Here is a 24,975-nt window from a genome sequence, read left to right on the forward strand (position 1 = left end):
GAGCGTAAAACTCATTAATCTTAGGTTCGTATTTTCCCTACGTAATAATTAAATATATCAGGCCCAAAAATAAAAGCTCATTTTACAGAAAAATATATCTAAAAAATTAATAAATTCTATAAGAAATCATAACAAAATACTATATTGGCGAGGTTATTTTGGGTTACCAAAAAAATCACCGATACGTAAACGTGGAAGTCGCTGTTGAGGATTAAGTAGACGGCGCCGTTAAACGTGAAATTTTCATTTTTTCTTTTGTAGTTTTTGCTTAATCGATTCGCCTTTCCTTTAGAAACAAAAAGCAAAAGAGTATTCTCTCTCTGTGTACAGACTACAGAGTTTCCATGTCTATTACTCTTTTTTTCCAATTTCTACACAAATTCTTCATAGCTGATCCGATCTAAATTCTCTCCACTTCAGTTATCATCTTCTCAGTGAAATCTCTTCTTCTGTATATATATGGAGTTTTAGCGTTGTTTGCTTCTTCTGTAAAATGGGGTGTACGCAATCGAAGATCGAGAATGAAGAAACTGTTACTCGATGCAAAGAGCGAAAGCACTTCATGAAAGAGGCTGTATCTGCCCGCAACGCCTTTGCTGCAGCTCACTCTGCTTATACTATGTCCCTTAAGAACACTGGTGCTGCCCTCAGCGATTACGCTCATGGTGAGGTTCAGTTTCCTTCTACTGCCGCCGCTGCCGCCGCCTCCTCCTCTTCTTCTCCCCTCCCCGGTGGTACTCCTCCGCTCTCTTCCGCACCTATAGACATGCCTCCTCCACCTCCCCTACCGCCCTTCCCCAACACCTCTTTCCCAACTTCTCCTCTACAGCGTGCGGCAACCATGCCCGAAATCTCTATCCCCAAGCCCGACCCGAAACGATCCGATATGATTATTGAGGAGGAGAACGAAGATGATATGGAGACTGAAAGCACGCATGGTTTAAGGCATCGTAGTAGTAAAAGTAGCGGCGGCGGTGGAATTGGGGGCAGAGGTGCAGCATCTCATCGACAGGGAATCGAGGATGAAGAATTGCCTACGCCTCCTTCTCCACCTCGGACACTGCCGCAGAATAATCGAACGCCACCTCCCCCACCACCACCAGATAACAAAGGGATGGACTCCATGTCATGGGATTTTTTCTTCCCTTCAATGGAAAATGTACCAGCGCCAACGCTAGCAGAGGAGGACGAGAGTAGGATTGAACGACAGGAACTCGAGCGGAGGATGATGGAAGAAAGGGCCAAGAGAACTGAAAATGATGGCCGCGCTGATGAAAGTGAAAGAATGAGGAAAAATGACATGCCGAAAGAAGCAGATGTGGTGGAAACGGTAGAGGAGCCTCCGTCGCAGCCACCTCCTCCGCCTCAGGCTGCTACGAAGGTTGTGAAAAGAGTGAAAAATGTTGTTCCAGGAGAGAGTAAAAAAAAAGGAGGCCAATTTAACCTTCTTCAGATATTCTCTGAGCTGGATGACTGTTTCCTTAAGGCGTCCGAGAGTGCTCACGAAGTATCTAAGATGCTTGAGGCCAATCGATTGCATTATCACTCAAATTTTGCTGATAATAGAGGTACATTTAAGATCTCTCTAAGAAATATTCAGTTTAATTAGTGGTTTCTTTTTATGGAGGATTATCTTCATTGTTATTGAAACGTTTCCAACGTTGCAAGCCTTGATCAAATTGTGGTTAATTTATGGGCTATTTTTAGTTTGATTTTAAACACAAAGTTTGATGTTTTACTTTCTCAATGACTGTCAACACACAATTGGGCATGTTGGTGTTGTTATATCTCCGTAACTTTTGCTTCTCAGGACACATCGATCATTCTGCAAGGGTCATGCGCGTCATAACATGGAATAGGTCGTTCAGAGGTTTGCCAAATGCCGATGACGAGTTGGATGACTTCGATTCAGAAGAACATGAAACTCATGCAACTGTGTTAGACAAGATGCTTGCCTGGGAGAAAAAACTGTATGATGAAGTGAAGGTGTGTTTATTTATCACTTTCTTATTTGCAATGTCTGAATACATTGGATCCTCGTTTTTTCCCTCTCAGCTCCAGGTGGCTTCATCGTTGAGAATTTAGGAGTACTTTTCTGAATGTTTCCTATCGGAGTCTGTACACACTTGTAAAGCACCTCAAGATGATAATTTAACTAAAAAGGTCATTGACTCAAGAACTTAGGTCAACATTTCAAAGAATCTGAAACTTCTTATAATGTGTCGCATCAATATTGGGGTATATGAGTTACACCATGGTGTTAATAAGTGCTAAATGAAGCATGTGTGTAGCATAAAGTTCCTGCTAAACTAAAGTCTCCTAATAGAAGATCTGAAGAAGCAGCTCCACTCAAATATATTCGCAGCTTTTATATTAAGGTTGAGCATGCCATCTTAGAGTTATTTCCTAATGCTGCTTTCCTGTTTTTGGTTGATACTGTATGGAGTGCTTTATATCTGGGTATCCAAGAGCATCGAGTTTATGTTGTGGGAGTGGGATTGGGGGAATAAAATGGGAGGATGGGCCAATAATAGGCTGGGCAGAATGGTCCAAGTTAATAAACGGTCATTCTGGACAGAATGGTTAAGTTAATAAACGGTCATTCTGAACAGAATGGTTAAGTTGATAAACGGTCATTCTGGACAGAATGGTTAAGTTAATAAACGGTCAATGACCCAACCATCCCAAAGTTTGCTTGGGGTAATATGTGCTAAACGATAGTTATAGTCCAATCCAGCTAGCCTAAAACATCTTCTCAATTAACTTTTTCTTCAAGTCCATTTTCCCCCCTCTTCCTATTTAAGAGTTCTCCCTCATAACGGCATACAATCTCTCTACATAGGTAATATGAACAATTCAATCAACTTGTGTATGAAGCATATTGGAAGTCTTGTAAGTTTAATTGTATAAAGAAAAATTTTTCAAGAAGTGTAACAAATTGTTAGATATTATTGGCTTTATCGGGTTAAGGTGAGTGCCTTAAAGCAAAACACATGCAGAAATCTTACATATAGTTGTACTTTGAAAAAATCATGTAATATATCCAAATAAACATTGTCATACCACCAATATTGTGCTTTCAGAAGTTGTCCTGAATTGAGGAATGTTCTCAACAGTTTCCACAGTTGTCCTTTACAGATTTCAATTGCTCCAAGACTTACGTAATCATAGTAAAATGCAAGAACCATAAAGTTTTCTAGACTACCGTTAAATTTCTAAATATATATCTTAGGATAATCAAAGTTTGACCTTACAGTTCAGACCAAAGTTATTAATATAAACAAACTAGAATTTTTTAATAGAAAACTGTGCTTCTAATACAACACAGATTGAATTCCAACTGCAGGGTATCCTACTTTAACTATATATAGACAGTAGACACTAATCTTAAGCGGCTGCTCCTTTAACCAGTCAAAGACCTAATTGGCAGTGCAATCAATTGTTGAAGAAGAAGAGTTGAGTTCTGCTACCAAACTTTTTAAAGAAAATGGACCAGGATTTTCATCAAGACGATGAAGTGAGGCAAACATAGGAGCCATCAGAGGAGTTTGAGAAAAGAGATAGAGACTGGAAGAGAAAGCATTAGCTGTCGTCTGAAGAATGATTGGAAGAACTGATGGAGAGAAATTGGAGAAAATGGCCAAAAGCCCCCTCAACCTATGTTCGGATTCTCAACTACACACTTCAATTTCACGGGGGTCCTATCACCCCCTTGAGGTGTTCAAAACTAAAACTATTACACCCTTAAAAAGTCATAACCACATCTATACTGACCTGTGAATTCACGCGTTTGACCCGTGGAATTTCCAATAAATTTTGTTTTTTTTCAACTTTTTGATAATTCTTTATTATTTTTTCCATATATCCTCACCATATCCATTTTCACCATTACGGTAAAACGCAAATTCTTTGGAGTTGCACTTGTGAGGAAGCGAGGTGAATAATGATGGTAAGGTTTATTGAGGATCTTTTCTTGTCGGGGGATCTGGAAAACAAAGTAAGCTAAAGCAAGAACAAGGGGCGCAAGCAGTCTTAAAAATAAGTGTGTGTGGGGGTGGGGGGGGTGGGGGGGGAAGAGAGGGGATGAACAGAGAACGTGCTGTCGCCATTTAATGGAGGTCATCGGAGACGAGCACTCTTCTCTTAGGGAAGACAAATAGGAGCCGACGATGTGCTTCACGTCATTGTTGTAGTCGATGTCGGTGACAAATTTGAAGAGGAAATGGTTGATTCACCAGCGATTGAACAATTAATAAAATTGAAAACAAGCTGATTGTAGTTGATTGATTGAGATTTGAGATTGATAATTAAAGGGTCTATCAGTAAGAAAATACTTCTTTCTTTTTGGGCGTTCAAATGAATTCATTAAATTCAGATCGATTCTTTCCAAATCAGATTCAAAGCCCTTTTGGAGGATATAAATGTATACTCCATATCAATTTATCAGAAGTTTATTAGATTGATTTTGCAAATTGTTTAAAAGAGAGTTTGAAGACCTATTTGGAATTAAGAATGGTGAATTTGGTGGAGATAGTGATGGCAGTAATGGCTTAAAGATGGTGATTTGGTATATGTTGCAGTGGAGAAGAAAATAAATAATTAGAAATACATATTTATGACAAAAGATATTTTAAAAAATTAACATTTACTGTTGGTGCTCGCTCCCTCAAAGAAAGTGAGATACACGCACCTTGCCAGCTATGCATTTAGGCTGGTAATAACTTCAGTTTTAAATACTTTAGGGGGTGAAAGGACCCCCGTGAGATTGAAGTGTATAGTTGAGAATTTGAATATAGGTTAAGGGGACATTTGACCATTTTCTCGAGAAATTGGGTCTGGTTGGTTGGTTAACCCTTAGGGTTTTAATCCTTGGTTTACATTGGTGAAGCCATTAAAACCAATAGTTTGATGGTCATTTTGAGTCACTTATTTTGATCCTTCTTCTCATAGTCTCACCCAACCCGCCTTATTTTGGAGGTTTACAAAATTATGGGCTAGAATAGCATCCACTAGAGTTGACAAAGTCTTCTTTTTGTTACCCCTTCCCATTCCAGATAAGTTCAGAATTATGGCTAGAATAGCAACCACTAAAGCTTCTACTCTGTTACCCTTTGCTTCCAGATAAGTTCAAATCTGGAATTATTTTGCTTATGCAGTGAACAAGTGAAACAATTATCTATTGCGCATCCCATCTACTACAGTAATAAGGCGTAGAATAATAATGCTCTGTTGTGAAAGGTGATTGCCTTGTCTTCAATGGCGAGAGGCGAGGTGACCCTTCATTGCCTTTTAAATTTGTGGCGAGGCGATCTTCAAAAGGAGACGCCATGGCGACAAAGGCATCGCCTTTCGTATTTTCTTTTTTAATAAAGGCAATCAATTTAGGGTTTTAAAAGTTAGAAGGTAATTTAGGGTTTTCTTTCCAAATTTGCACAGTTGTACCCTTAGACTGCGGCTGTGACTCTAACTGGTCATCTCGAGTAGACTTCTCCGGTGACCATCCAAACTTTTCCGGCGACTCCAAAGTCCAACCAATACGTATTTGTTCTTCTAATTTCTTCTTCTTCTGTTTTTTTTCCTTCTTATTCAGACTTTAGTATTATTTCTTCCTCTGATTTTTTCCTCACAGTTTTAACTTTTGTTATGTTTTTTTTTCTCATTCAAGTTCTAGGCTTTTGGTATGTACAAACTGTTTCCAGTTTTCGAATTGAAATATTTGCTTATATGGTATTGCTATTGATATTTTGATGATTTATATATTCAATTAAATATTTTATCTCTGGAGTTTCTTTTCCAGTTTTTTGTGAACTTGGCATTTACTCATAGATGTTGAATGAGTTTGAGAGGCCCTGAATGAATGTCAAAGACAGTGTTGTAAAGCATAATTCTCCTTTAAATCTGTCTTCTCGACAAATTGTCGTTCTCTGAACTAGTTTCTTGTCAACAAATTATCTTTGTCAACTGTCACATTGGAATTCTAGAACCTGAATCATCTTTGGTTTCTGTCAAGTACCCTAGTAGAAGCCCCTTCGGATTAGGATAATGTTTTTACTTATGTTAGCAACTCAGTCATCAAGGATATTCCCTTATTGTTATGATCCTGTTTCTGTTTTGGAACTCTTCTTTTGGTTTTGCTGAAGTTAGTGAATTCAAGGTTACTTAAGGCGTTTAAAATTGTATTATGAAGTTGTCAAAGAAAATTATATAATGCTATTAGGTTTGAACTCTACTATCTGATGTGCATGTTTCTCATGGATATCTGGTGATCCTTCCACAGGCAGGAGAACAAATGAAACTTGAATATCAGAGAAAGGTCGCTTCATTGAATAAGCTCAAGAAACGTGGTACAAATACAGAAAGCTTGGAGAGAGTGAAAGCTACAGTAAGTCATCTACACACAAGATACATTGTCGACATGCAGTCGATGGATTCTACTGTTTCAGAGATAAATCGGCTACGCGATGAACAACTTTATCCAAAATTGGTTGATCTGGTTAATGGGTAAGTCTTTTAGAGTGTGCATAGGCAAAGCCATAAAGAAATCTGTTGTTCTTGATGGACCGCCGCCTATTTGACATTTGTTTCCTAATGCAAAATTTTCTTCCATTGAACTTTCTCTAATTTTTTTAAAAAGCTTTTTCATCTGAGCTGATTAGGCCTGACTGGCTAGTTTTGAGTCAAGGTCTATTATCTCTTACCATGTCAGTATGTCCCCAAACAATTGTAATTTGTGTCGCTAAAAATGAGACGGTTGTTGCAGCTGTTCATTTTAAATGTTGGTTCATTTCTCTACCTTGGCCACTTAAAATCGCCAACTTGGAGATATTTATCCGTAGGTTTTGTCCTGAAAATATTTGTTATCAATTGCAGGATGGCTATAATGTGGGAGAACATGAAAGGATATCATGTGAGTCAGTCTAAGATTGCGCAAGCGCTGAAGTCTTTGGATATATCTCAATCCCCTAAAGAAACAACTGAGCACCATCATGAACGAACTTTGCAGTTGTATGTTGTTGTCCAAGAGTGGCATTCACAGTTTGACAAACTGGTTATCTACCAAAAACAGTATATCAAAGCTCTTAACAATTGGTTAAAGCTAAATCTCATCCCTATAGACACAAATCTGAAAGAAAAGGTTTCATCGCCACAAAGACCCCAAAATCCACCAATTTTGGCACTTATACATGCCTGGCATGATGATCTTGAGAAGCTTCCTGATGAGTTGGCTAGAACTGCTATTTATAACTTTTCAGCTGTCATAAATACTATCTTTGAATACCAAAAGGAGGAGATGAAGCTGAGGGACAGGTGTGAGGATACTCGGAGAGAGCTTAACAAGAAGACTAGGCAATATGAGGATTGGTATCACAAGCATATGCAGCGTAGAATCCCAGATGAAATGGATCCAGAATCGGCGCAGGAAGATACTCTTGTGGTCGATCGGCAGCTACAATTAGAGGCGCTGAGGAAGAGGCTGGAGGACGAGGAGGACTCATACCAGAGGCAATGTCTGCAGGTGAGAGATAAGTCTTTGACAAGCCTGAGAAGCCGCTTGCCTGAGCTTTTCGGGGCAATGTCAGAATTTTCTCTTGCCTGTGCAGATATGTACAGAGACTTGAGGTCTATAGCAAAACATCGTAATAGAAGTGTCAACACATGATTTTGATGTCACTGTATACAAGTTTTAGTATAAACCGTGTACTCGTTTGCATTGCCCTTTGGTTGATAGTTTATTTCATTGTTTGTACTGTTATCGTATATGGATCAAAGAAGATTTGAGTTTACGACAGAATTTGTCAAGAACCCAGCAAGTTCAGGATTATGTGCTGGGGGTAGACACAGCTGTGCCAACTCAAGTCTACCAAGAACTTGCAAGAGCAACAGGAACTTCACCGTTCTCGTTTATGAATGACTTTGGCCTAAAATATTCTTGTTATAGATGATCATCTCAAAGTATGTTTAAGTTATAGAAATTAGAGGTCCAAATAAATGCTTGCGAATTTTGATTAGCTAATGTAAGTTATAGAAAATTAAGGAAACTTTATCTTCTTGCCTCTCGCTTGAGGTAAATGCAGGCTGGTTTGATTTAATCATGTTTTATTGGTTTTGAAGGCTGGATTTATGCCACAAATGATGGATGGATTAGATGTTGAGTTTGAGTTGCAAAAAGGAAAAAACAAAATGTGAAAGCAACTTAAGACATCAGATTGTATTGCGCAAAGTTTGTTTTAATTCATTTCTCATTTTCTTTAACTTCACTTATTGTGTTTAATAATTTTATTTTATCATTTTTCCTAACCCTTTTATAATAGTAGCTGATAGCACTACCTGACTTAACTCATATTTACCTTTCTTATTCAAAATATTCAACAATACTAACATTATCTTATTCATATTGAGTTGTACATTTACAAAAAAATTATGATGGTGTGTTTTGTTTGTAAGATAATTGTCAAACGTATATTTCTAAAAAATTCCGTGATTTGATCTCAATTGACATACATCATTTGAGCACCACGCAACAGCCAACATGAGTTGAGTAAAAATACAATTTGTATTACACAAGACTCCTCCTCCACCTTATATCTCCGGTCCTAGTTCTCTCCTTTCAACTCCTAAAACCCTTTATCAATGGCTTCCTCTAAACTCTCCGATCCACCCCCTAGACCTTACGACCCCCTCCCTTCCTATCCACCCCAACCACATCAACAACCCCAATACATCATCGTTCTACCTCAATACTACCGTACCCCTCGACAATTTCTTCGGCGACCTACCCGTCGATATCTTTATTGCGCCGCCGTGTTCATCCTCCTCTCCGCCGCACTTTTCTTTCTATGGCCCTCTGATCCGGAACTCTCCATTGCCCGGCTCAAGCTCCGGCACCTGAAAGTTCATTCATTTCCCAAAATTGCAATCGATGTTACCCTGGATGTCACTGCTAAGATTCGTAATAAGGACTTTTATTCCGTCGGTTTCCGTTATGTAGTGATTTCTATAGGGTATAGGGGTAAGCAGCTCGGGCACGTTATATCTGATTATGGTCGTATTAAGGCTAGGGCGTCTTCCTATGTCAACGCTACGCTTGAGCTAACCGATGTTAGCATTTTCTCTGATTTAATTCCATTGATTGAGGATTTGGCTAGGGGCTCTATTACTTTTGATACTGTTACTCAAATTGGTGGTGAGCTTGGCTTGGTCCTCTTTGATATTCCCATAAAGGTATACTCTTTCAACTCTTCTATTGCCATTGCATAACTTAATTGATATCATTTTTTGGGGTTCGATATTAGTTTAGCTGCTGTGTTAACCTGATTGATGAACGATATACCTTAAGCACCCCAAGGGTGTGGCTTTTGTAGTCAATGAAGTGGGTTAAAGAATCATGAGGTCTCAAGTTTAAATTCCAACGAGACAAAAGCACTAGATGAATTTTTTTTCATCTGTCCTAGCCTTGTGGTGGGAGGTGGCATTTATCCTGGAATCAGTCGGGGTGTATGCTAACTGGCCTGGATACCACATATATCAAAAGAAAAAATTAGATGGTGTTAGCGAGGAGAAAATGTCATTTGAGTTAATGGGATTGGAAGTTCATTATGTGTAGATATACATGGGTAAAGAAAAAGATAGGGAATAAACTTTAGTAATTTACATCGGGGAACTATGTCAACACATGATTTTGTTTCCGTGTGTTAGGATATCTGAGGTATTTCTTGAGAATGGCACTCTTCAGTCTGATAAACGCTTATTTGTTTTCTATATCTCTTTGTCCCAAAATGTTCTTTATCCCATATTGTTGTCTAATTTTGTTAAAAGAAAAGTTTTTGCATATGTAAGTACCATAAAAAAAAAGTTTCAAGAGCTTCATTTAACTTTTTCTTCATACAAGTTTATCTTTTCTGAAATTTTACCACAAAAACCATGATTCTCCCTTATGTGTTTCTCAACTAATACCAAAATTCTTATATTTTTAACCCTTCTCTTAATAGTCATGCATAATACAATTGAACAACCTTATTCCACCAGAAGAAATGATTTGATATTGACATTACATGGTAACACTGTTGATCATTTCTTTGTATGACGTATTGATTTTAAGATTTCTCATTTTCCAATAAAAGTGAAGAACCTTGTTCCACCAGAAGAAATGATTTGATATTGACATTACATGGTAGCACTGTTGATAATTTCTTTGTATGACGTATTGATTTTAAGATTTTTCATTTCCCATGGTTAATGGTGTTATTGTCTACTTGATGTCGACTAAGAAAATAGCTTTATTGGGATAATAAACTATGCTGTTGACAGTAGAAGTACTAGGTACAAGAGAATGGTCTTACAATTTCTATCTTCTATGGATCTGATTCTAACAGTCTTAATGGTTGTTTCATGTTGTTATTCTGTATCGTTCTTCGGTGTTGTTGGCTTGATTTCTCTTTCAAATATCTCATCTTGAATGATGAACTCTATCTTGATCTCAAGTTAATTGATGATCTTGGAAAAACTGTACTTTTAACGGTCTTTCTGCTCTTTAAGGCGTGTGAGGGGGTATTTTTATCTTTAACGATGAACTTTATCTAGATGACCAGTTAATTGATGATCTTGAAAGCTCCGTCTCCCTGACTGGCCTTCTGCTCTTTAGTTTGAGCAAGGGGGAATTTCCTTCATTTCATTTCTCAATAGTACTGATCTAGTCCAAGCATACAAGTACTTGATATAATTAAAGAATTAATGGGCTTCTCCACATTCTTTCAATGCTAAAGTCGTGTAACTTATCAGGAAAAGGGGTAAGAAAAAAGGTTATCTAGATGTTGGATAATCTGAAGCTCTAAACTTGTTGACACTACATTATTCTGAGCTCTTAAAACTCTTTTTCTGGCGAGAGGAATCACTCTTCTGTTGGAACTCAAGTTTCCGTAGCACCCTTACTCCTAAAAGCGATATTTATGTGCCAGAAAGTGCATCTGTTGATACTGTTCGTTGAGATATTCTGGTCTGTAAATCAGAATAAGTTTTGATATATTTTCGTTATGTTCTTTCAGGGAAAAGTGGTGTGTGAAATTGTTGTGGACACACGCAATGAAACGATTTCTCATCAGAACTGCTACCCTGAGGTATGATACTGTGTCCTAAGGTCTAGCTGGTATTTGTTTTGTCATAGATCAATCAAAATAGGAGCATTACTGTTAAGCTTTTAGCTACTTCCCAGAAGTTTCTGCTCAAGTACTCTTGCTATCTTATAAAACCCCACATTGATATGTGAAAGCCAAAATGTACAATAGCTATTGCTCATGTACCATCATATATATATAATGTAATTGCCTGGAAATAAACATTGTTGTCTTTTGCTAACAGTGACTTGGTTTGTGATGGAATTGTGAACTAATGGAAATGGATTAAGAGGGCAAGTATCCAAACTCTGCTCGAGGCCTTGTAAATGCTCTATGGTCTTTATGGAATTGGTGTGCATTTGATTACGTTTCGAGGGTTTCGATTATCCCAAGTTTATATTGGGCTCCCCATTATTGTAATTATCAGGGCTTTTCGTGTTTGTGGGGAACAACATTCACACGTCTGTAATACAGTAGCATGTACCATTTGTTCTAGGAAAACCATGCCAATATACTCTCTGTCAAATTATTTGTCGTGCTTTCAAAAAATAATAGTGAAACAACAATCTTTCAATTTATTAGTACTTTTTTTCTTTCACCCATGTTGTAATTATCCTTGAAAACTATAAATACCTCAATTATAGAGTGATGTGATGATTATTTTAGGATACGTGTAAAATAGAATCACGATAAATGATTCGACACTCTCTCTGGCTTTGGGTGCATCACCAATGCAATACAATGAGCACGGCACTGTCCCTACCTTCTCAAATCCCTTTACAATATTCCATCAGACCCCTCTCTTAGTGAGATGATTCTATGTTAGGACAAGTGGTACACAAACATTAACTCACATGTCTTAAATGAAACCTTGCAACATCTATGACAGGCTTTAAAGAGTTTATTTTTAGATATCTTCAATTCAAGAAATAAATTACAAAAAGTTAAAGAGAGTGTCCGATTAATTTTAAAAAAAGTTCAATCCACATCTTAATGAAAAAAATTACAAGGATAATTTGAATTTATACAGCGAAATCGTGATAGAACCTTGGCGACAGAAGTAGCCTTAGATATTAGGCTTTGAGTCTGAGTCGAGCAACCCATTTATAATCAGCATGATGATGTCTGCATCTAAATGAACCTGGATGGATTGTGGGGGAACAAACACATTGAAACTTCCTCGTTCCAGCACCATCAGATCCTCTTATGCTTACCTGCAGGAGCGAATACACATTATCTGTAAAAATCCTATAAATATTAGATATGAAATCAAAAAATTTAAATCTTAGATCCGTCTCTCTTTCTTTACCTGTGCTTGCACAAGCGAAAGATATCGTCCTCGATGTTCTCTTTTGTCAAGGTTACCATCCCAATAACGAACTTTTGAGTAGCACATCTTGTATAACTAAATAGTGGAAAATGATTCACCAGCATCAACAATATATAACCATGTTAGTAGTATCGTAATTTGCGAGGAAGCTGAAGAAAAGTAGAAAAGTGGAAACGTATAACTAAAAAAAGAAGCTTTAGATTGATTCATAGTTTTCACAGATTGAGAAAATTTATTTCGTGAAGCTTGATGTATTCTTTGCTTGATTAGAAGCTCTCCAAATTTGGAAGAAATTATAATTGAGGTTTAGAATAACTGTCTTTACTTGTCTTCTTCCTTCTCTTTTTGTTTACTTCTTGTTGTATGTTCAATATGTTTAGTATAATTTTAATATTTTCTTCCAGCTGCTCAACAATTTTAAAACATAAAGTTGAATTAGCTTAGCAAAGTTGAACAGAAAGAAATTAGCAGTGGTGGGGGCTGTTTCAGTAGTTCACCAATGCAAAATGAAGAGCACAACGTTCCTTTTTTTGTCCCTACCTTCTTAAATCCTTTTGTAAAATTTTGCAAGGCCCCTCTCTTACACTGAACACTAAACGCTAAATTCAATAATAATTGCAAAATATCTTTTTTTAACTACACGCTCGTAACATTTTCACATAAATCGGGACATAGTAAGATCATCTACATCTTATTGTAAAAGCATAAAAGCTAAAAAATTACAAATGACAATTCGAATTTGTACAACAGAATTGTCATAGAGCCTTGGTGATCGACGCACCAAAGTGATTCTGCTTATTTCCTAGTGGAACAACCCATTTATAATCAGCATGATGATGCCTGCACCTAAACGATCCTGGATGGATTGTTGGTGAACAAATACACTGCTTCGCCATTACAGCACCAGCAACTACTCCTCTGCTTCCAGTTGATTCTGCAGTATTTGCCTGTATATGAACATACCGTTCTCTTTTGTAAGGAATCCCTGAGTAGCACATCTTCTATTCGATGAAATTCCTGACTGACATTTAACTATAATGTAACGAATATATATAACTAAAGAGTATCGAAAAGGAAAAGGAAGGATGAGAAGAAAAGTAGAAAAAAAAAAGAAGCTTTAGATTGATTCCTATTTATTATCACGGATAAGGACTGGGCGGTTTGCTTTTTTTTTTTTATTTTCTCTTTAGCTTTTGCAAGTGGGAAATATGGTTTTGTTTTTTGTTAGCTCTATGGAAATGGAATCATCAAGTTCCTTTTTTCTGTTAACAAGACTTATCTGTTTGGAGTACACTTGGCTTAGTTTCCATTGTTTGACACTGAAAATCTCTAGTGACGCGGCTGCCGAAGATTCCAACCACTTGTTTTATATTCGTTTGGTGCTCTGTTAATAGTAACTTCGCGCACTCAGGCGCGGTAGTCAGGTGCTCACTCGATCATTCGGTGAAACATTACGGTATATGTAGTTTTTAAAAGGGATAACGCATCAGTACCCCTCAATCTATGCTTGAAATTTTAGAGACGTATTTATATTATATTAAGGTCCTATTATCTACTTAGCTTATTTTTATAAATAATTTTCTATTCTTTTTTGTCCTACGTGGCACTATTTTGTGGGCCTGCTAGTTGACTATTTTTTTCAAATAAATGTCACGTAGGCCCAAAAGGGATAGAAAATTAGTTACAAAATAAGTTTAAGAGGGTAATAGGACCTTAGTATAATATAAGTGTGTCTCTAAAATTTCGGGCATAGATTGAGGGGATATTTGTTCATTTTCTTTTTTTAAAAAAAAAATTTACGTGTAAATATAGATTTAAAACATTCTAAATATAAGACTATATGTTGAATCAAGCAAATTGATTCAAACAAATAGAGTAACGTAACGATCTATATAAATTAACTAATGTTTGGTGTGAATTGGAGTATAATTTTTTAAGATTTTTACATTATATTTAAAATTATGTATTCTTTTTGTTCCATTTTATGTGTCACTTTTCGAATTTCGAGATTCAAACAAGTCATTTTTTACCGCAATTTTTTCATAGATCATTTTAACATTTTAAATTATCAATTATTGTAATTTATAGTGTACTCTTTACGTAGTTTACAAATATATAAAATTTCATTTCAAAAATTTTGAAAATTCTATACGCAAATGTCCGGTCAAAATTAAATTATTTAACTCTCGAAAAACGAAAAATGCCACATAAAATGGGACAGAAGGAGTACTTTATATGGTATTAATAATTTTATTTTATTTTGAAAAATATTTGATAAAATAATAATTAAAAATATATCCTTTATTACATAGATAATAATCGAAATAAATAAATTGAAACGAAACAAGATTGATTCTCACGGAGAAATGATTAGTTTAGAATTAATACTGGTTGGCGTTGGGTAATTACTTGCTCAGAAAATATTTGAAGTAACTTCTTTAGTCTTTTTTAATGAATCAAAAAATAATGACATAAGTTTTTTCACTTGTAGATTGTTGAAATTTCGATGGATATATTTTAATGAAAAGGACATATTTGAAAATCAGTTTAAATGGATGATAAATTTATTTTATTTTTTATAGTTGATAAACAAAATTAGTCAATCATGAGTAAACAAAAATTTGGTTATTCATTAAAAATTTGTATTCAGCTAATTTTGTTGTTTTGTCAAAATTGTGGTCAGAATTTTGGTGATCAATTTAAAACTAGTGGTCAATTAATTTTGATGATTCGTCAAAGTCGTAGTCATAATTCTGGTAATTCGTTAAAATTTCATAGTCAATTAATTCTAATGATTCGTTAAAGTAGTTGTTAAAATTCTAGTAATTCGTTAAAATTTTTATAGTCATTAATTTTAATGATTCATCTAAGTTGGGATCTAAAATCCTGGTGATTCATTAAAATTTTGCAATCTATTAATTCTAATAATTTATCGAGATAGTGGCCAAAATTTTAATGATCCCTTAATATTGTTAATTCTAACAATTCAGCAAAAGTTTGATGATCCTTAAAATTTTGTTATAAATTAATACTGATAATTCATCAACGTAATACTCAAAATTATGATGATCTATCAAAATTTGACCATAAACCTTTGTGATTTGTTAAGATAAGTTTTGTCCATCAATTTAAAAATCTAATTAGTAATTACTACTGAAAGATGCTATACAGTGTTTTCTTTGGGGCGCGGCGTACCAAAAAACGCTCTGGGGCGTAAATTAAAAACGTAGATCCATAAGGCATAAGTCTTAAAATTTGAGGCGTAAGCCCTGAACATAAAACGTAAGTCCTAGGCGTAAATCGTACACCCAGGCATCTTTAATTTATTTTTTTAACATTTTTTTTGCTTTAGATCATATTTTTATTATTGGTTAATGATATTTCTCAAATAATAATTTTAATTATTTTTTCTTCATTATTGAATATTAATACTTATCTCACATAAAAAACATAATTCATTGAAAAGTTTACTTTTACTTACTTTATTAGTAATAAAACTATAAAATTGGATATACATGCGACTACACCCCGTAGATTCATGGGACTTACGCCTCGTATCTCGAGACTTACACGTCGCCCCATACTGTATAAAACGTCTCGTGCTCTAATCTTTTAAAACACTGATGCTATATATGCAAAATTTACCGTGGCCCATATGCTGATAATGGGCCTAAATACAGGTAAGTAGGAGAAAGCCTATTAAATTCATTTGGGCCCACCTCTCACCAGCCCACATAAAATTCCTACTTTAATTTGGTGCATTCTGCTCTCTGCAAGGGACCACGTCCGCTGGCCTATTCAATTTTCAATTATTGTGTTATTTTTGAATTTTTATACGTTCGATTTGATTACTTGTATTAGAGTCTGAACAAATTAGAAGATTCATTTCAAATTCAACCCAATTAGTAGTAATTTCAAGAGCTTAAATTAGAAGTTAATAGCAATATATAAATACTCTTTTCTCTCAAATATTTTAGCTTCATTAAGCATAAAAATCAGCTTGAGCTAAATGAAGTGATTAATATATTTATGAGCTCAAGTGAAATGGGAAAAATATGGAAGCTATTTTTTATATTAAAAATAAAAGAAAAAATTAAACGAATGATATAGTTAGGAGCATAAATATTAGTAGTTAGAATAATATCCCACGTTCAGTTGAAGATTAAGGTGCATAATTTGAGTTGTCTAAATTAAAGACCATGTGATCTCATCAAATGATCAAGTCAAACATCTCAATTAATTGCATGATATCTACATGATTAGCCATAATAGATCTATTAAAACTCAATTACTTAAAATAATCAGCAAACTAATCATCAGTTTATTACAGCTGATTTAATTTAAAGATAATACTCCTAAGTATCGTTTGGTAGACAGGACTAAGTGGATTGATTATCTACTCATGTCAACATTTTAATTTTGTTTTTGGCTGAGGACATCATAAAATTTATAGATGCAATTACGAGATTATTTATTTTATCACAGAAGATTGGTAAGTTTGATTATATTTTGAAGGTTATCTTATTTTGAACCAAACGAACCTACTGAAATGACTATATTACCCTTGAACATGTCACGTGCCATTTTTTTGAGTTGGACCATTTTATACAGCTACACAGTTGGACCGTAGAGATACATCGTTTTCCTCTTTATAAATAGTCCACTTTGTATCCCCACCTTGTATTTACCTTCTTTTATAAGCCAAAAAAAACGCTTACTCACTCACAACTCATAAATCCCCAAAATCTCACTCTGTTTTGTCTACTCTCATGGAGATTGGCTCATGGTGCGATTCTGACGCCGGAAACATCAGCTGGCGGCGGAGCTACTCCGGCAGAGACTGCGATCCATTCGTCTCCTATAAGTTGCCGGTGAACAGATCGAGCAAAGGACCGATCTGGAGATTTTTATGGAGGAAGATCAGAAAAGAGAAAAGGCGAGTTTTCGATTGTTCAAATTCAATGCGGTTTACTTATGATCCTCATTCTTATTCCCAGAATTTTGATGATCAGACTTCTATTTTTGCTGATGAAGATGAACTTTCTAGATCATTCTCTGCTCGGTTTGCTGTTCCTTCTAGAATCTTCCCCAAAAGTGACTTAGTTGCTTGATGGAGGAAAAAATGAATCTAGTTATTAGAGGTTTTATTTTGCCTTTCTGTGGTTACAGACTCACCGTAAATGTAATTCTTCCTTAATTTCAGTATTAAATGAGAATATTTTAGAAAATGTGTTTTGACTCTGTTTTACTTGTTTATGTTTTAGTGGAGGAACTTATTTCACACAAGCAAAGAAAGATGCTTTGCAGATAAAATCTTTCTTTTGATTTCTCTTTTTTTTTTGTCTTCATGCACTACCACCCGATGCTTTTACACAGACATTTGACTTGGCCCTCTTATCTTTCATTCTTCTTGCAATTGTTTTTTTATTAGTTCGATTAATTTAAATTTATATAGTGTAATTTAAATTCAATTAATTTAAATTTATATAAAGTAATTCAAATTCGTATAGTGTAAAATCGGTTAAAGGATGAAAAGTGTTAGGGTATCTATTATTAATCATGTGCTTAGACATAGTATTCTAATAATTTTTAAGATTAAATATTTAAGTGAGATTGTTAGGATATATATTATTAACTATGTATTTAGACAGGAGCGATTCAAGCATATTAGTGTCCTAAAGCAAAAATCAAATGGTTGATTTCTTCTAGTTTTCAATTAATAATATAACATTTCTTATTTTAAATTATTTTTGATGAGATATAGTACTCCAAATATATCAAATTTCTTCTAATAATTCATTCATATTTCATGAAAATTTACTTTTTCTACAAATATAAAAAATAATAACTTATAACCTATTATTTGGAAAAACAAGGCCCCTTAAATTTGGAAGCCTAACGCACATGTCTTTTTTTTAACACTGTCGAGCCCCCCTTCATTTAGATATACAACATTATAACAATCGTGGTGGTTGAAAGTTTAAGTGGAAGATTGTTGGAATATATACAAGTAACATATGTTAAGATATAATATTTATTATAGAATAGATATTTGCTCAGTTTTAATAGATTTCTGTTTACTTATATAGTGATGATTTAGTGTGTAGATTTTTAGCTTATACATATAGGATTAAATCATCGGGTTGTTATAAGTATAAAGTTTTTTGTTCATATTCTAGGATGGAAATTGGACATGCCATTGGTACGATTGTAGCACAAGATTATATGTTTATCTTGATTATGAGAACGGTATAATTCCAAACTTCTTGTACTAGTGCATTTTATATGCATTGAACGGGATTAAGTAGAGATAGTTGTTTTAAACTGACCGACAAAAACATATTCTCTAAACTATTAAATGTACTTATATTTTTAATCTTGATATAACTATTATGATATATATATATATATATATATATATATATTGATTATCGTTTTGCTTTATTAAATGGGGCAATATGCCTAGTAAGTTGGATGATAATAACATATATTGGTGAAATAATTAGTTAGTTGATAGAATTCATGTCTTTTTATAGAGATTGATCATTGATATACCTTTTTGAAAAACTTATAAGTTTTCATCGTGTCAAACCTTGCAAGTGGGTTATGAATCCGCACATGAAATAAGATAAGCAGAGCTCTTAAGAAAATTAATCATTAAGTTAAATTCGTCAGTTTTTTAATTTAATGAGTTAATATCTAAAATCTTAACATGATAAATTACATAAGTGTTTGATGAGAATTACGAAATATAAATAGAGGAATGCAATTACAAATTTCTAGTGGAAAGATTTGTAATTTATTATGGTAAGAATAATTTAAATTAATTATTTGAAATTATTTCTATAATAGGAAGCCTCAATAATTAATATTGTGATCATGTCTACATTAAAATAGAACTCGAAATCCTAATTCTAAAGGGAAAAGGGGAAGGGTTAAACTGATTGTATTTGTCAGTGAATAAAAATAACTTGTGTTTTGGTTCTCCTCTTTGGATCGAAAAGAAATCTCTATAATTAGGGATTCTTCTAATCCTAGACGATAGAAGGTTCTTCATGCTTGCCCACCCAAGTAACCCAAGTATTGAGAGAGTTTGAATGTGAACTTGAAATCACTGTAGAAGACCGTAACCATTGTCTGTCTTGTAAATTCGCTTGAAAGTCTGTCTATATAACTTGAAGATTCGCTTGAAGATATTTGTTCATGATTCAAGAAGTATTTATCAAATTAAATTTAATTAAATTTATGTATTTTAACATAAATAATTTAATTATCTATTATTCATGTAAACTATAAAAATCCTAATTTATTTCTATTTAACATATAATTTTTCAAAAAAAAAAAACTTTAATTTTTTCATTCGGTAAAGTGATCAGGTAGGTTTCATCGTATTTCTGGGTGGTTACATTTCTTTATATGAATTTATGTAAAAGTGCCAACTCATAACGTCAATGAGATATTTTCAAAGTTTATAATCTCAATACGAACTTATTAAGTTAATATATAACAATATAATAATTTTATTAAATTATTCATAATAATATTTTTTTTAAACTACTCCTTTTATCTAAATTTCGAGAGTCATCGTTAATTTGATAAAAATATTCAAATATAAGATTTATATTTGAGAATTTTATAAATAATATTTCTAAAAAATTATTTAAGAAAACATTGAATTCACGAAAATCAATACTTAAGATATGGGCCCCAGTTTTTCACTTTCATTTTCTTATTTTGAAGTCTAAACACAAGGAATTAATCCGGCGGAAAGAAGAATTGTTTCCAATTGTTTATTCAACAAGATTAGGTGATGATGGAATCTTTGGTTCACGAGTTGTGGCGATTAATTTTGTATTAATCTAAGCTATTTGTTTAGTATTATCTCATAGTCATATAGGATAGAGCCTAATTTAATTAATCGACAAATTAAGAGGGGAATAAATTCTTCCGAAGAAATGATTAATTTAGAATTAAAATATAGTTGGTGTTGATTATAGGTATTAGTAGTAGCCCATAGAAAGTTAATGGAGAAGGGACAAGGTGGGTCCCGCCAAGCCCCAAATTCATCCTAAACAAGTGCTTCTATGCATGTGAAGGCCATATTAAAGGACCAAAAAATAATCAACAAATTGGGATGTGTTATATTATATAATATATTGTTACAAAAATAAGTTTGCAATCATAAAATTTGATATATTTTTAATATGAGTTCGTAATGTGAGCCAAACAAATTAAAACAATTGAGGATATAAGAACAAACTACGTGAGGAACTTTAACTAAATTATATATCCCCTTTAATCTAATAGTGGCATTATAGCATATAGTTAACTAACTATAACTAAACAAAGAGGATATACAACTAACTATGTGAGGAACTTTAACTAAATTGTATATATGTCCCCCTTTAATCTAATAGTGGCACTCACTAAATAAAAAATGATCATTAGCGGTATTCAATTTTTAATTACCACTAAATATATATTTTTAGCAGCAATTGTTACTCTTTATATATGTCCCTAAAGTCTTTAGCGGCATTGGTTTTAATGACATTTAACTAATGCCGGTAAAGACATTAGCACTCTTTATTAGTGTCAATATTTAATACCGCTAAAAATTATTTTTATTGTAGTGACTATAGCATATAGTTAACTAACTTTAATTAAGAGTTTGAAAATGGAAGTATAATAGTATGACGTTTCGATCATTTAATTTCAGAAGATAAAATCATAGATTAGTTGATACATAATAGGAAAATATGAGATTAACTTGCTATTTGAGATTGAAACTTAGTTATTGGTGTTCTTGTTACGCTGGCATTAGCTTCGAGTATCTAACAAGAGTCAGAAAAATTGATTGTTACTTGTTAGTATAAAGATAACAATGAAATTTAGAGAATATTATTTAGTTTTTATTAATTCCTACTAGTCTGCTTTAAAAGGTTAAACATCTAATAAAGTAAAAAGGTTAGAAAATATTTTGGAATTGTCACTTAATTGACTAATTGAACACCATCAATCAAAAGATGTAGGGCAATGAATGGGATTGGTCTTTCCTTAATTATAAATTTCGGTGCGGGCCCTAAATATAAAATATCTTTGTAGAGAACGCTTCCACCTGAACGAGTTCCTATCCTGCACAAATTAAAAATTTCAGCTCTAGTACGAATATTGGACACCAATATTTTTTTGGGAGGGGGAGGGGGGTAGTGACAATATAGGTGGCTGATGTTGAGATGACAAATCACAAAGATGGTTCAAAATTGAGGAAATTGGTATATATTGAAGGGACAAAAAACACTAGTGTATGACAAGGGTTATTCAGTTTCACTATGGGACCAACAGGCAACAAACAAAAGTTCAGTTTAACTTGACATTTTCCTTGGAGAATAGGGTTATTCAACTATTTAGACATGACCCCTGTGTTGCTTCTTGTTAAGAAAATTCTTATATTTAATCATTTGTCAACCTACTAGGTAACAATCTTGATAAGATGTGACATACTCAATCTCTTTATTCATGCATCTTAAAATTAATTTGAACTTAAAAAATCAAGGTAAAAATATGTATTGATCAGTTAAAACTTTGCGATAATCATGTTTGCAAATACATATATTATGTATATGTTGAGTTGGTATTTCATGTGATTTACACTAAATCACATGAATTGACCACAATTAAGTAATAAGTGAATACACAACATAGCTAATCAGCTATGATAAGTGATAGTAAAAGATATACAAGTATAGTCTCGTAAGTGAAGTCTATGAAAAAGAATGTATGATGTGCCACAAGTTGTGGCCCACAGCCTTACTAATCTCCATCTCATAAAGGTTTAAATATATAGTTTATGATGAACACTCAATTAATGAAAAGATATCTATATTTATATAGATATATGATGTGGCTAGAGATGAGGCTTTGATTGGCCCCTTTTCCCCCTTGAAATGTGTTTTTCACATTCATGTCCTAAGATAATAAAACATCACATGTCACTAGGAAAATATTTTTGCACTTTGCTTGACCAAGAATAACTATGTGATCTTATTATATTTTGTTGTCTAGGCATTTATATGTGTGAACTTCTTATTCTACTTTTCACCAACTTTACACGCATTAATGTCACTATTTCCCCATCTTTTATCAATATCATCAGTCATCTACTTAGATTTCCACATAAGATAACTATTTCAATAAAGTAAAAAAATTTAATATAATATGTATAGAAAAAAAAGTTATATATTATATACGTACACATTCTTCAACTTGAATCATCCTACAGATTTAATTTCTAATGGCCCCTATTCATTTAATGAAACCTAGAAATAATACCAACAACATTGTCCTCTTATACAATTCTGACACTTGCAACTAACCCTGACACTCACCAATCTCATCTATCAATTCATCATATAGTAGTAGTACACTAAGTAGCAACAACTCTTCAAGCTCAAGATATGAAGGTTGAGTCACTACCCGTGCCCGGTGGCGTTAGACGCAGAATTTAGACGTCGTGAGTTTTGAATTTGAGAAAATGTATATCCATGTATATAATAGTCTTTTTTTTGCACATACTATCTAAGATAATATTCAAAAATTTTAAAGAGTTTTGAATTAAGAAAATGTATATCCATGTATATACTTGTCTTTTTTGCACATAGATACTATTCAAAACTATTGAATTCTACTGAATCTATAAACCGCCTCTGAACACTACCTAAGATATGTCATATACTCACAAGGCAAGATGCGAGCCAGTGAAGGAGCTAGGTATAGAGTCTCCTTTAGAGAAAAATTATATTATTTATATATGATATGAATTGACTTCTTTGTATGTTTACTATATGAGAGACAGACCACATATTACAATGACCAAATAGAAACTGCAGTCAATGAAGATTGCACGAATTGTCTGATACAGAACCAAACCATACTCCAATATGGATAGAGCTCCATCCCAATTATGTCCAAAATCCTTCACTCGTTCTGTGCCTTTAGCTCTTTCTTCATCAGGAATTACTTCCTTGCGAACTATTCGTGCAATCACTATTGTAAAATCAGTTAACAACAATATGTAAAGTGGCCTTGAGGCAACAAAGCTATTTGACCTTGCTATACTAAGTGGTATATGGGCATAAGACAGGACAACTAATAACGAAATCATGACAGAACAAATTACTCGTTTATTCTCCGAAATTAGAATGCAAGAATTGATATCTCTAAGAGAAAATAAACTGAGGAAATTGTTGTGTTTTCTTGAAACCACATTGGCTGACGATTTTACTTGATCGTCCTGTTTTGCAGATATTTTTTCACTTTGTAAACCAGAAATATCCGGTTGAGAAATTTCATTAGTATCATAATCCTGTGCATCTTCCAAACTAGCTGCAAAATCAACAAAAATCCATGATTTTAGTTTCTTCATTAGCTAAACAAATGATCCCATATTAAATATATATACAGCAAATTAAATTCCCATAACAAATGAAAAGAGAGATTATTACAGTACCTGATGATGATAAATGTGAATGATGAATCTCCATTACATCAAACTTATTTCTCTTATTTCGAAAGACTTTCAATCTAGAAAATTTAGAAACATAAAAATTAGACCCTTGTTTCTCTGTGCTGCGTGTCATATTCTCCGGGTATGCCTCCTCTACAAACTAGTTGGAGGCTTGTTTCATAATGGGCCCATTTCTCTCTTAGGTGGAGGCCCAATAAAAATGTGATCGGCCTTTTCAAAGGGAAAATTGTATATAATAGCAAATTAATAACCTAAAATAAATGGAGTAGCTAGGGTTTGATTTAATTGTGCTCCATAGCAAACTTGCAAAAAAGTGCCAGGCGTCTCTCTCCCAAATATCTCGCTCGCCACTCTCCTCCAATCTCTCGCTCACTTCCTCACTTTTTTATACAAACACAAGTGTATAAAAATTGTTTCTAATTGTATAAAGCAGAGAAAATTGTATAAATACATATAGTTTTGTTCCCCTCTCTCCCCTCTTCCAGATCTCACTCGCAACTCTCCCAAGTCTCGCTCGCCACCCTCGCCTTTCTCACTTATACAAACAGAAGCGAAATGTATAAATTGCGTTTCTGTTTGTATAAAGCGTGAGAAAATTGTATATACACATGCAAGTACATATATTTTCGTCCTATACACTTATAATTATACAATAAAAATACTCTCCTGCACAGTTTCTTTTGTCTTTCTCTCTTTCTAGTTTTATACAATTTTCAAATTGTATCTAATTTCTCTCTTTCTCGTTTTATACAATTCGATTCAATTGTATATTCCTTGTCAAGTCTCTTTTGTTTTTTTCTCTTTCTCATTTTATACAAATTCAAATTGTATATAATCGTTCTACACACTTATAATAATACAATTCGTTTTATACACTTCGTTTTTATACAGTTCTCTGCCCAAGTGTCTTTCTCTTTCTTATTTTATACACTTCGTTTTATACAATTTGCTTCAATTGTATATGTATAGCGAATTATACAATTTCTATGTTTGCTATGGAACGCAATTAT

The 24,975-nt window shown here is 33.8% G+C and overlaps 3 protein-coding genes and 1 long non-coding RNA gene across 4 annotated transcripts; 2 read left to right on the top strand and 2 right to left on the bottom strand.

The window, feature by feature from the left end:
- The first annotated feature begins 268 nt into the window (after window positions 1-268).
- On the top strand, window positions 269-8,111 carry LOC107015170 (nitrate regulatory gene2 protein). Its single transcript, XM_015215352.2, has 4 exons — window positions 269-1,568; window positions 1,811-1,986; window positions 6,278-6,501; window positions 6,871-8,111. Exons 1-4 carry the CDS (start codon window positions 494-496, stop codon window positions 7,658-7,660), a joined length of 2,265 nt encoding a protein of 754 aa, XP_015070838.1. The 5' UTR covers window positions 269-493; the 3' UTR covers window positions 7,661-8,111.
- Window positions 8,112-8,507: 396 nt separating this feature from the next.
- Window positions 8,508-11,707, top strand: LOC107012329. Its single transcript, XM_015212142.2, has 3 exons — window positions 8,508-9,222; window positions 11,043-11,114; window positions 11,356-11,707. Exons 1-3 carry the CDS (start codon window positions 8,632-8,634, stop codon window positions 11,356-11,358), a joined length of 666 nt encoding a protein of 221 aa, XP_015067628.1. The 5' UTR covers window positions 8,508-8,631; the 3' UTR covers window positions 11,359-11,707.
- Window positions 11,708-11,994: 287 nt separating this feature from the next.
- Window positions 11,995-13,879, bottom strand: LOC114076381. The gene is made up of 3 exons (XR_003577233.1): window positions 13,223-13,879; window positions 12,421-12,516; window positions 11,995-12,325 (listed from the first exon to the last, which is right to left on the bottom strand). It is a non-coding gene; the product is annotated as an uncharacterized LOC114076381 (long non-coding RNA).
- A 9,342-nt stretch (window positions 13,880-23,221) lies between these two features.
- On the bottom strand, window positions 23,222-24,040 carry LOC107013937. Its single transcript, XM_015213813.2, is given in 3 exon segments — window positions 23,222-23,823; window positions 23,948-24,004; window positions 24,007-24,040. Coding segments are annotated over 3 exon segments (636 nt in total). The 3' UTR covers window positions 23,222-23,278.
- Between the last annotated feature and the right edge of the window lie 935 nt (window positions 24,041-24,975).

This window comes from Solanum pennellii, chromosome 3 (assembly GCF_001406875.1).
Source record: "Solanum pennellii chromosome 3, SPENNV200".
NCBI classification, from domain to species: domain Eukaryota; kingdom Viridiplantae; phylum Streptophyta; class Magnoliopsida; order Solanales; family Solanaceae; genus Solanum; species Solanum pennellii.

Excerpts from the sequence above, each read along its gene's own strand:
- LOC107015170 (XM_015215352.2), top strand. The coding sequence starts at position 494 with ATGGGGTGTACGCAATCGAAGATCGAGAATGAAGAAACTGTTACTCGA. Across the intron at positions 1,569-1,810 it reads AAATTTTGCTGATAATAGAG|GACACATCGATCATTCTGCA; the intron begins GTACATTTAAGA and ends TTTGCTTCTCAG. Across the intron at positions 1,987-6,277 it reads AACTGTATGATGAAGTGAAG|GCAGGAGAACAAATGAAACT; the intron begins GTGTGTTTATTT and ends ATCCTTCCACAG.
- LOC107012329 (XM_015212142.2), top strand. The coding sequence starts at position 8,632 with ATGGCTTCCTCTAAACTCTCCGATCCACCCCCTAGACCTTACGACCCC. Across the intron at positions 9,223-11,042 it reads TCTTTGATATTCCCATAAAG|GGAAAAGTGGTGTGTGAAAT; the intron begins GTATACTCTTTC and ends ATGTTCTTTCAG.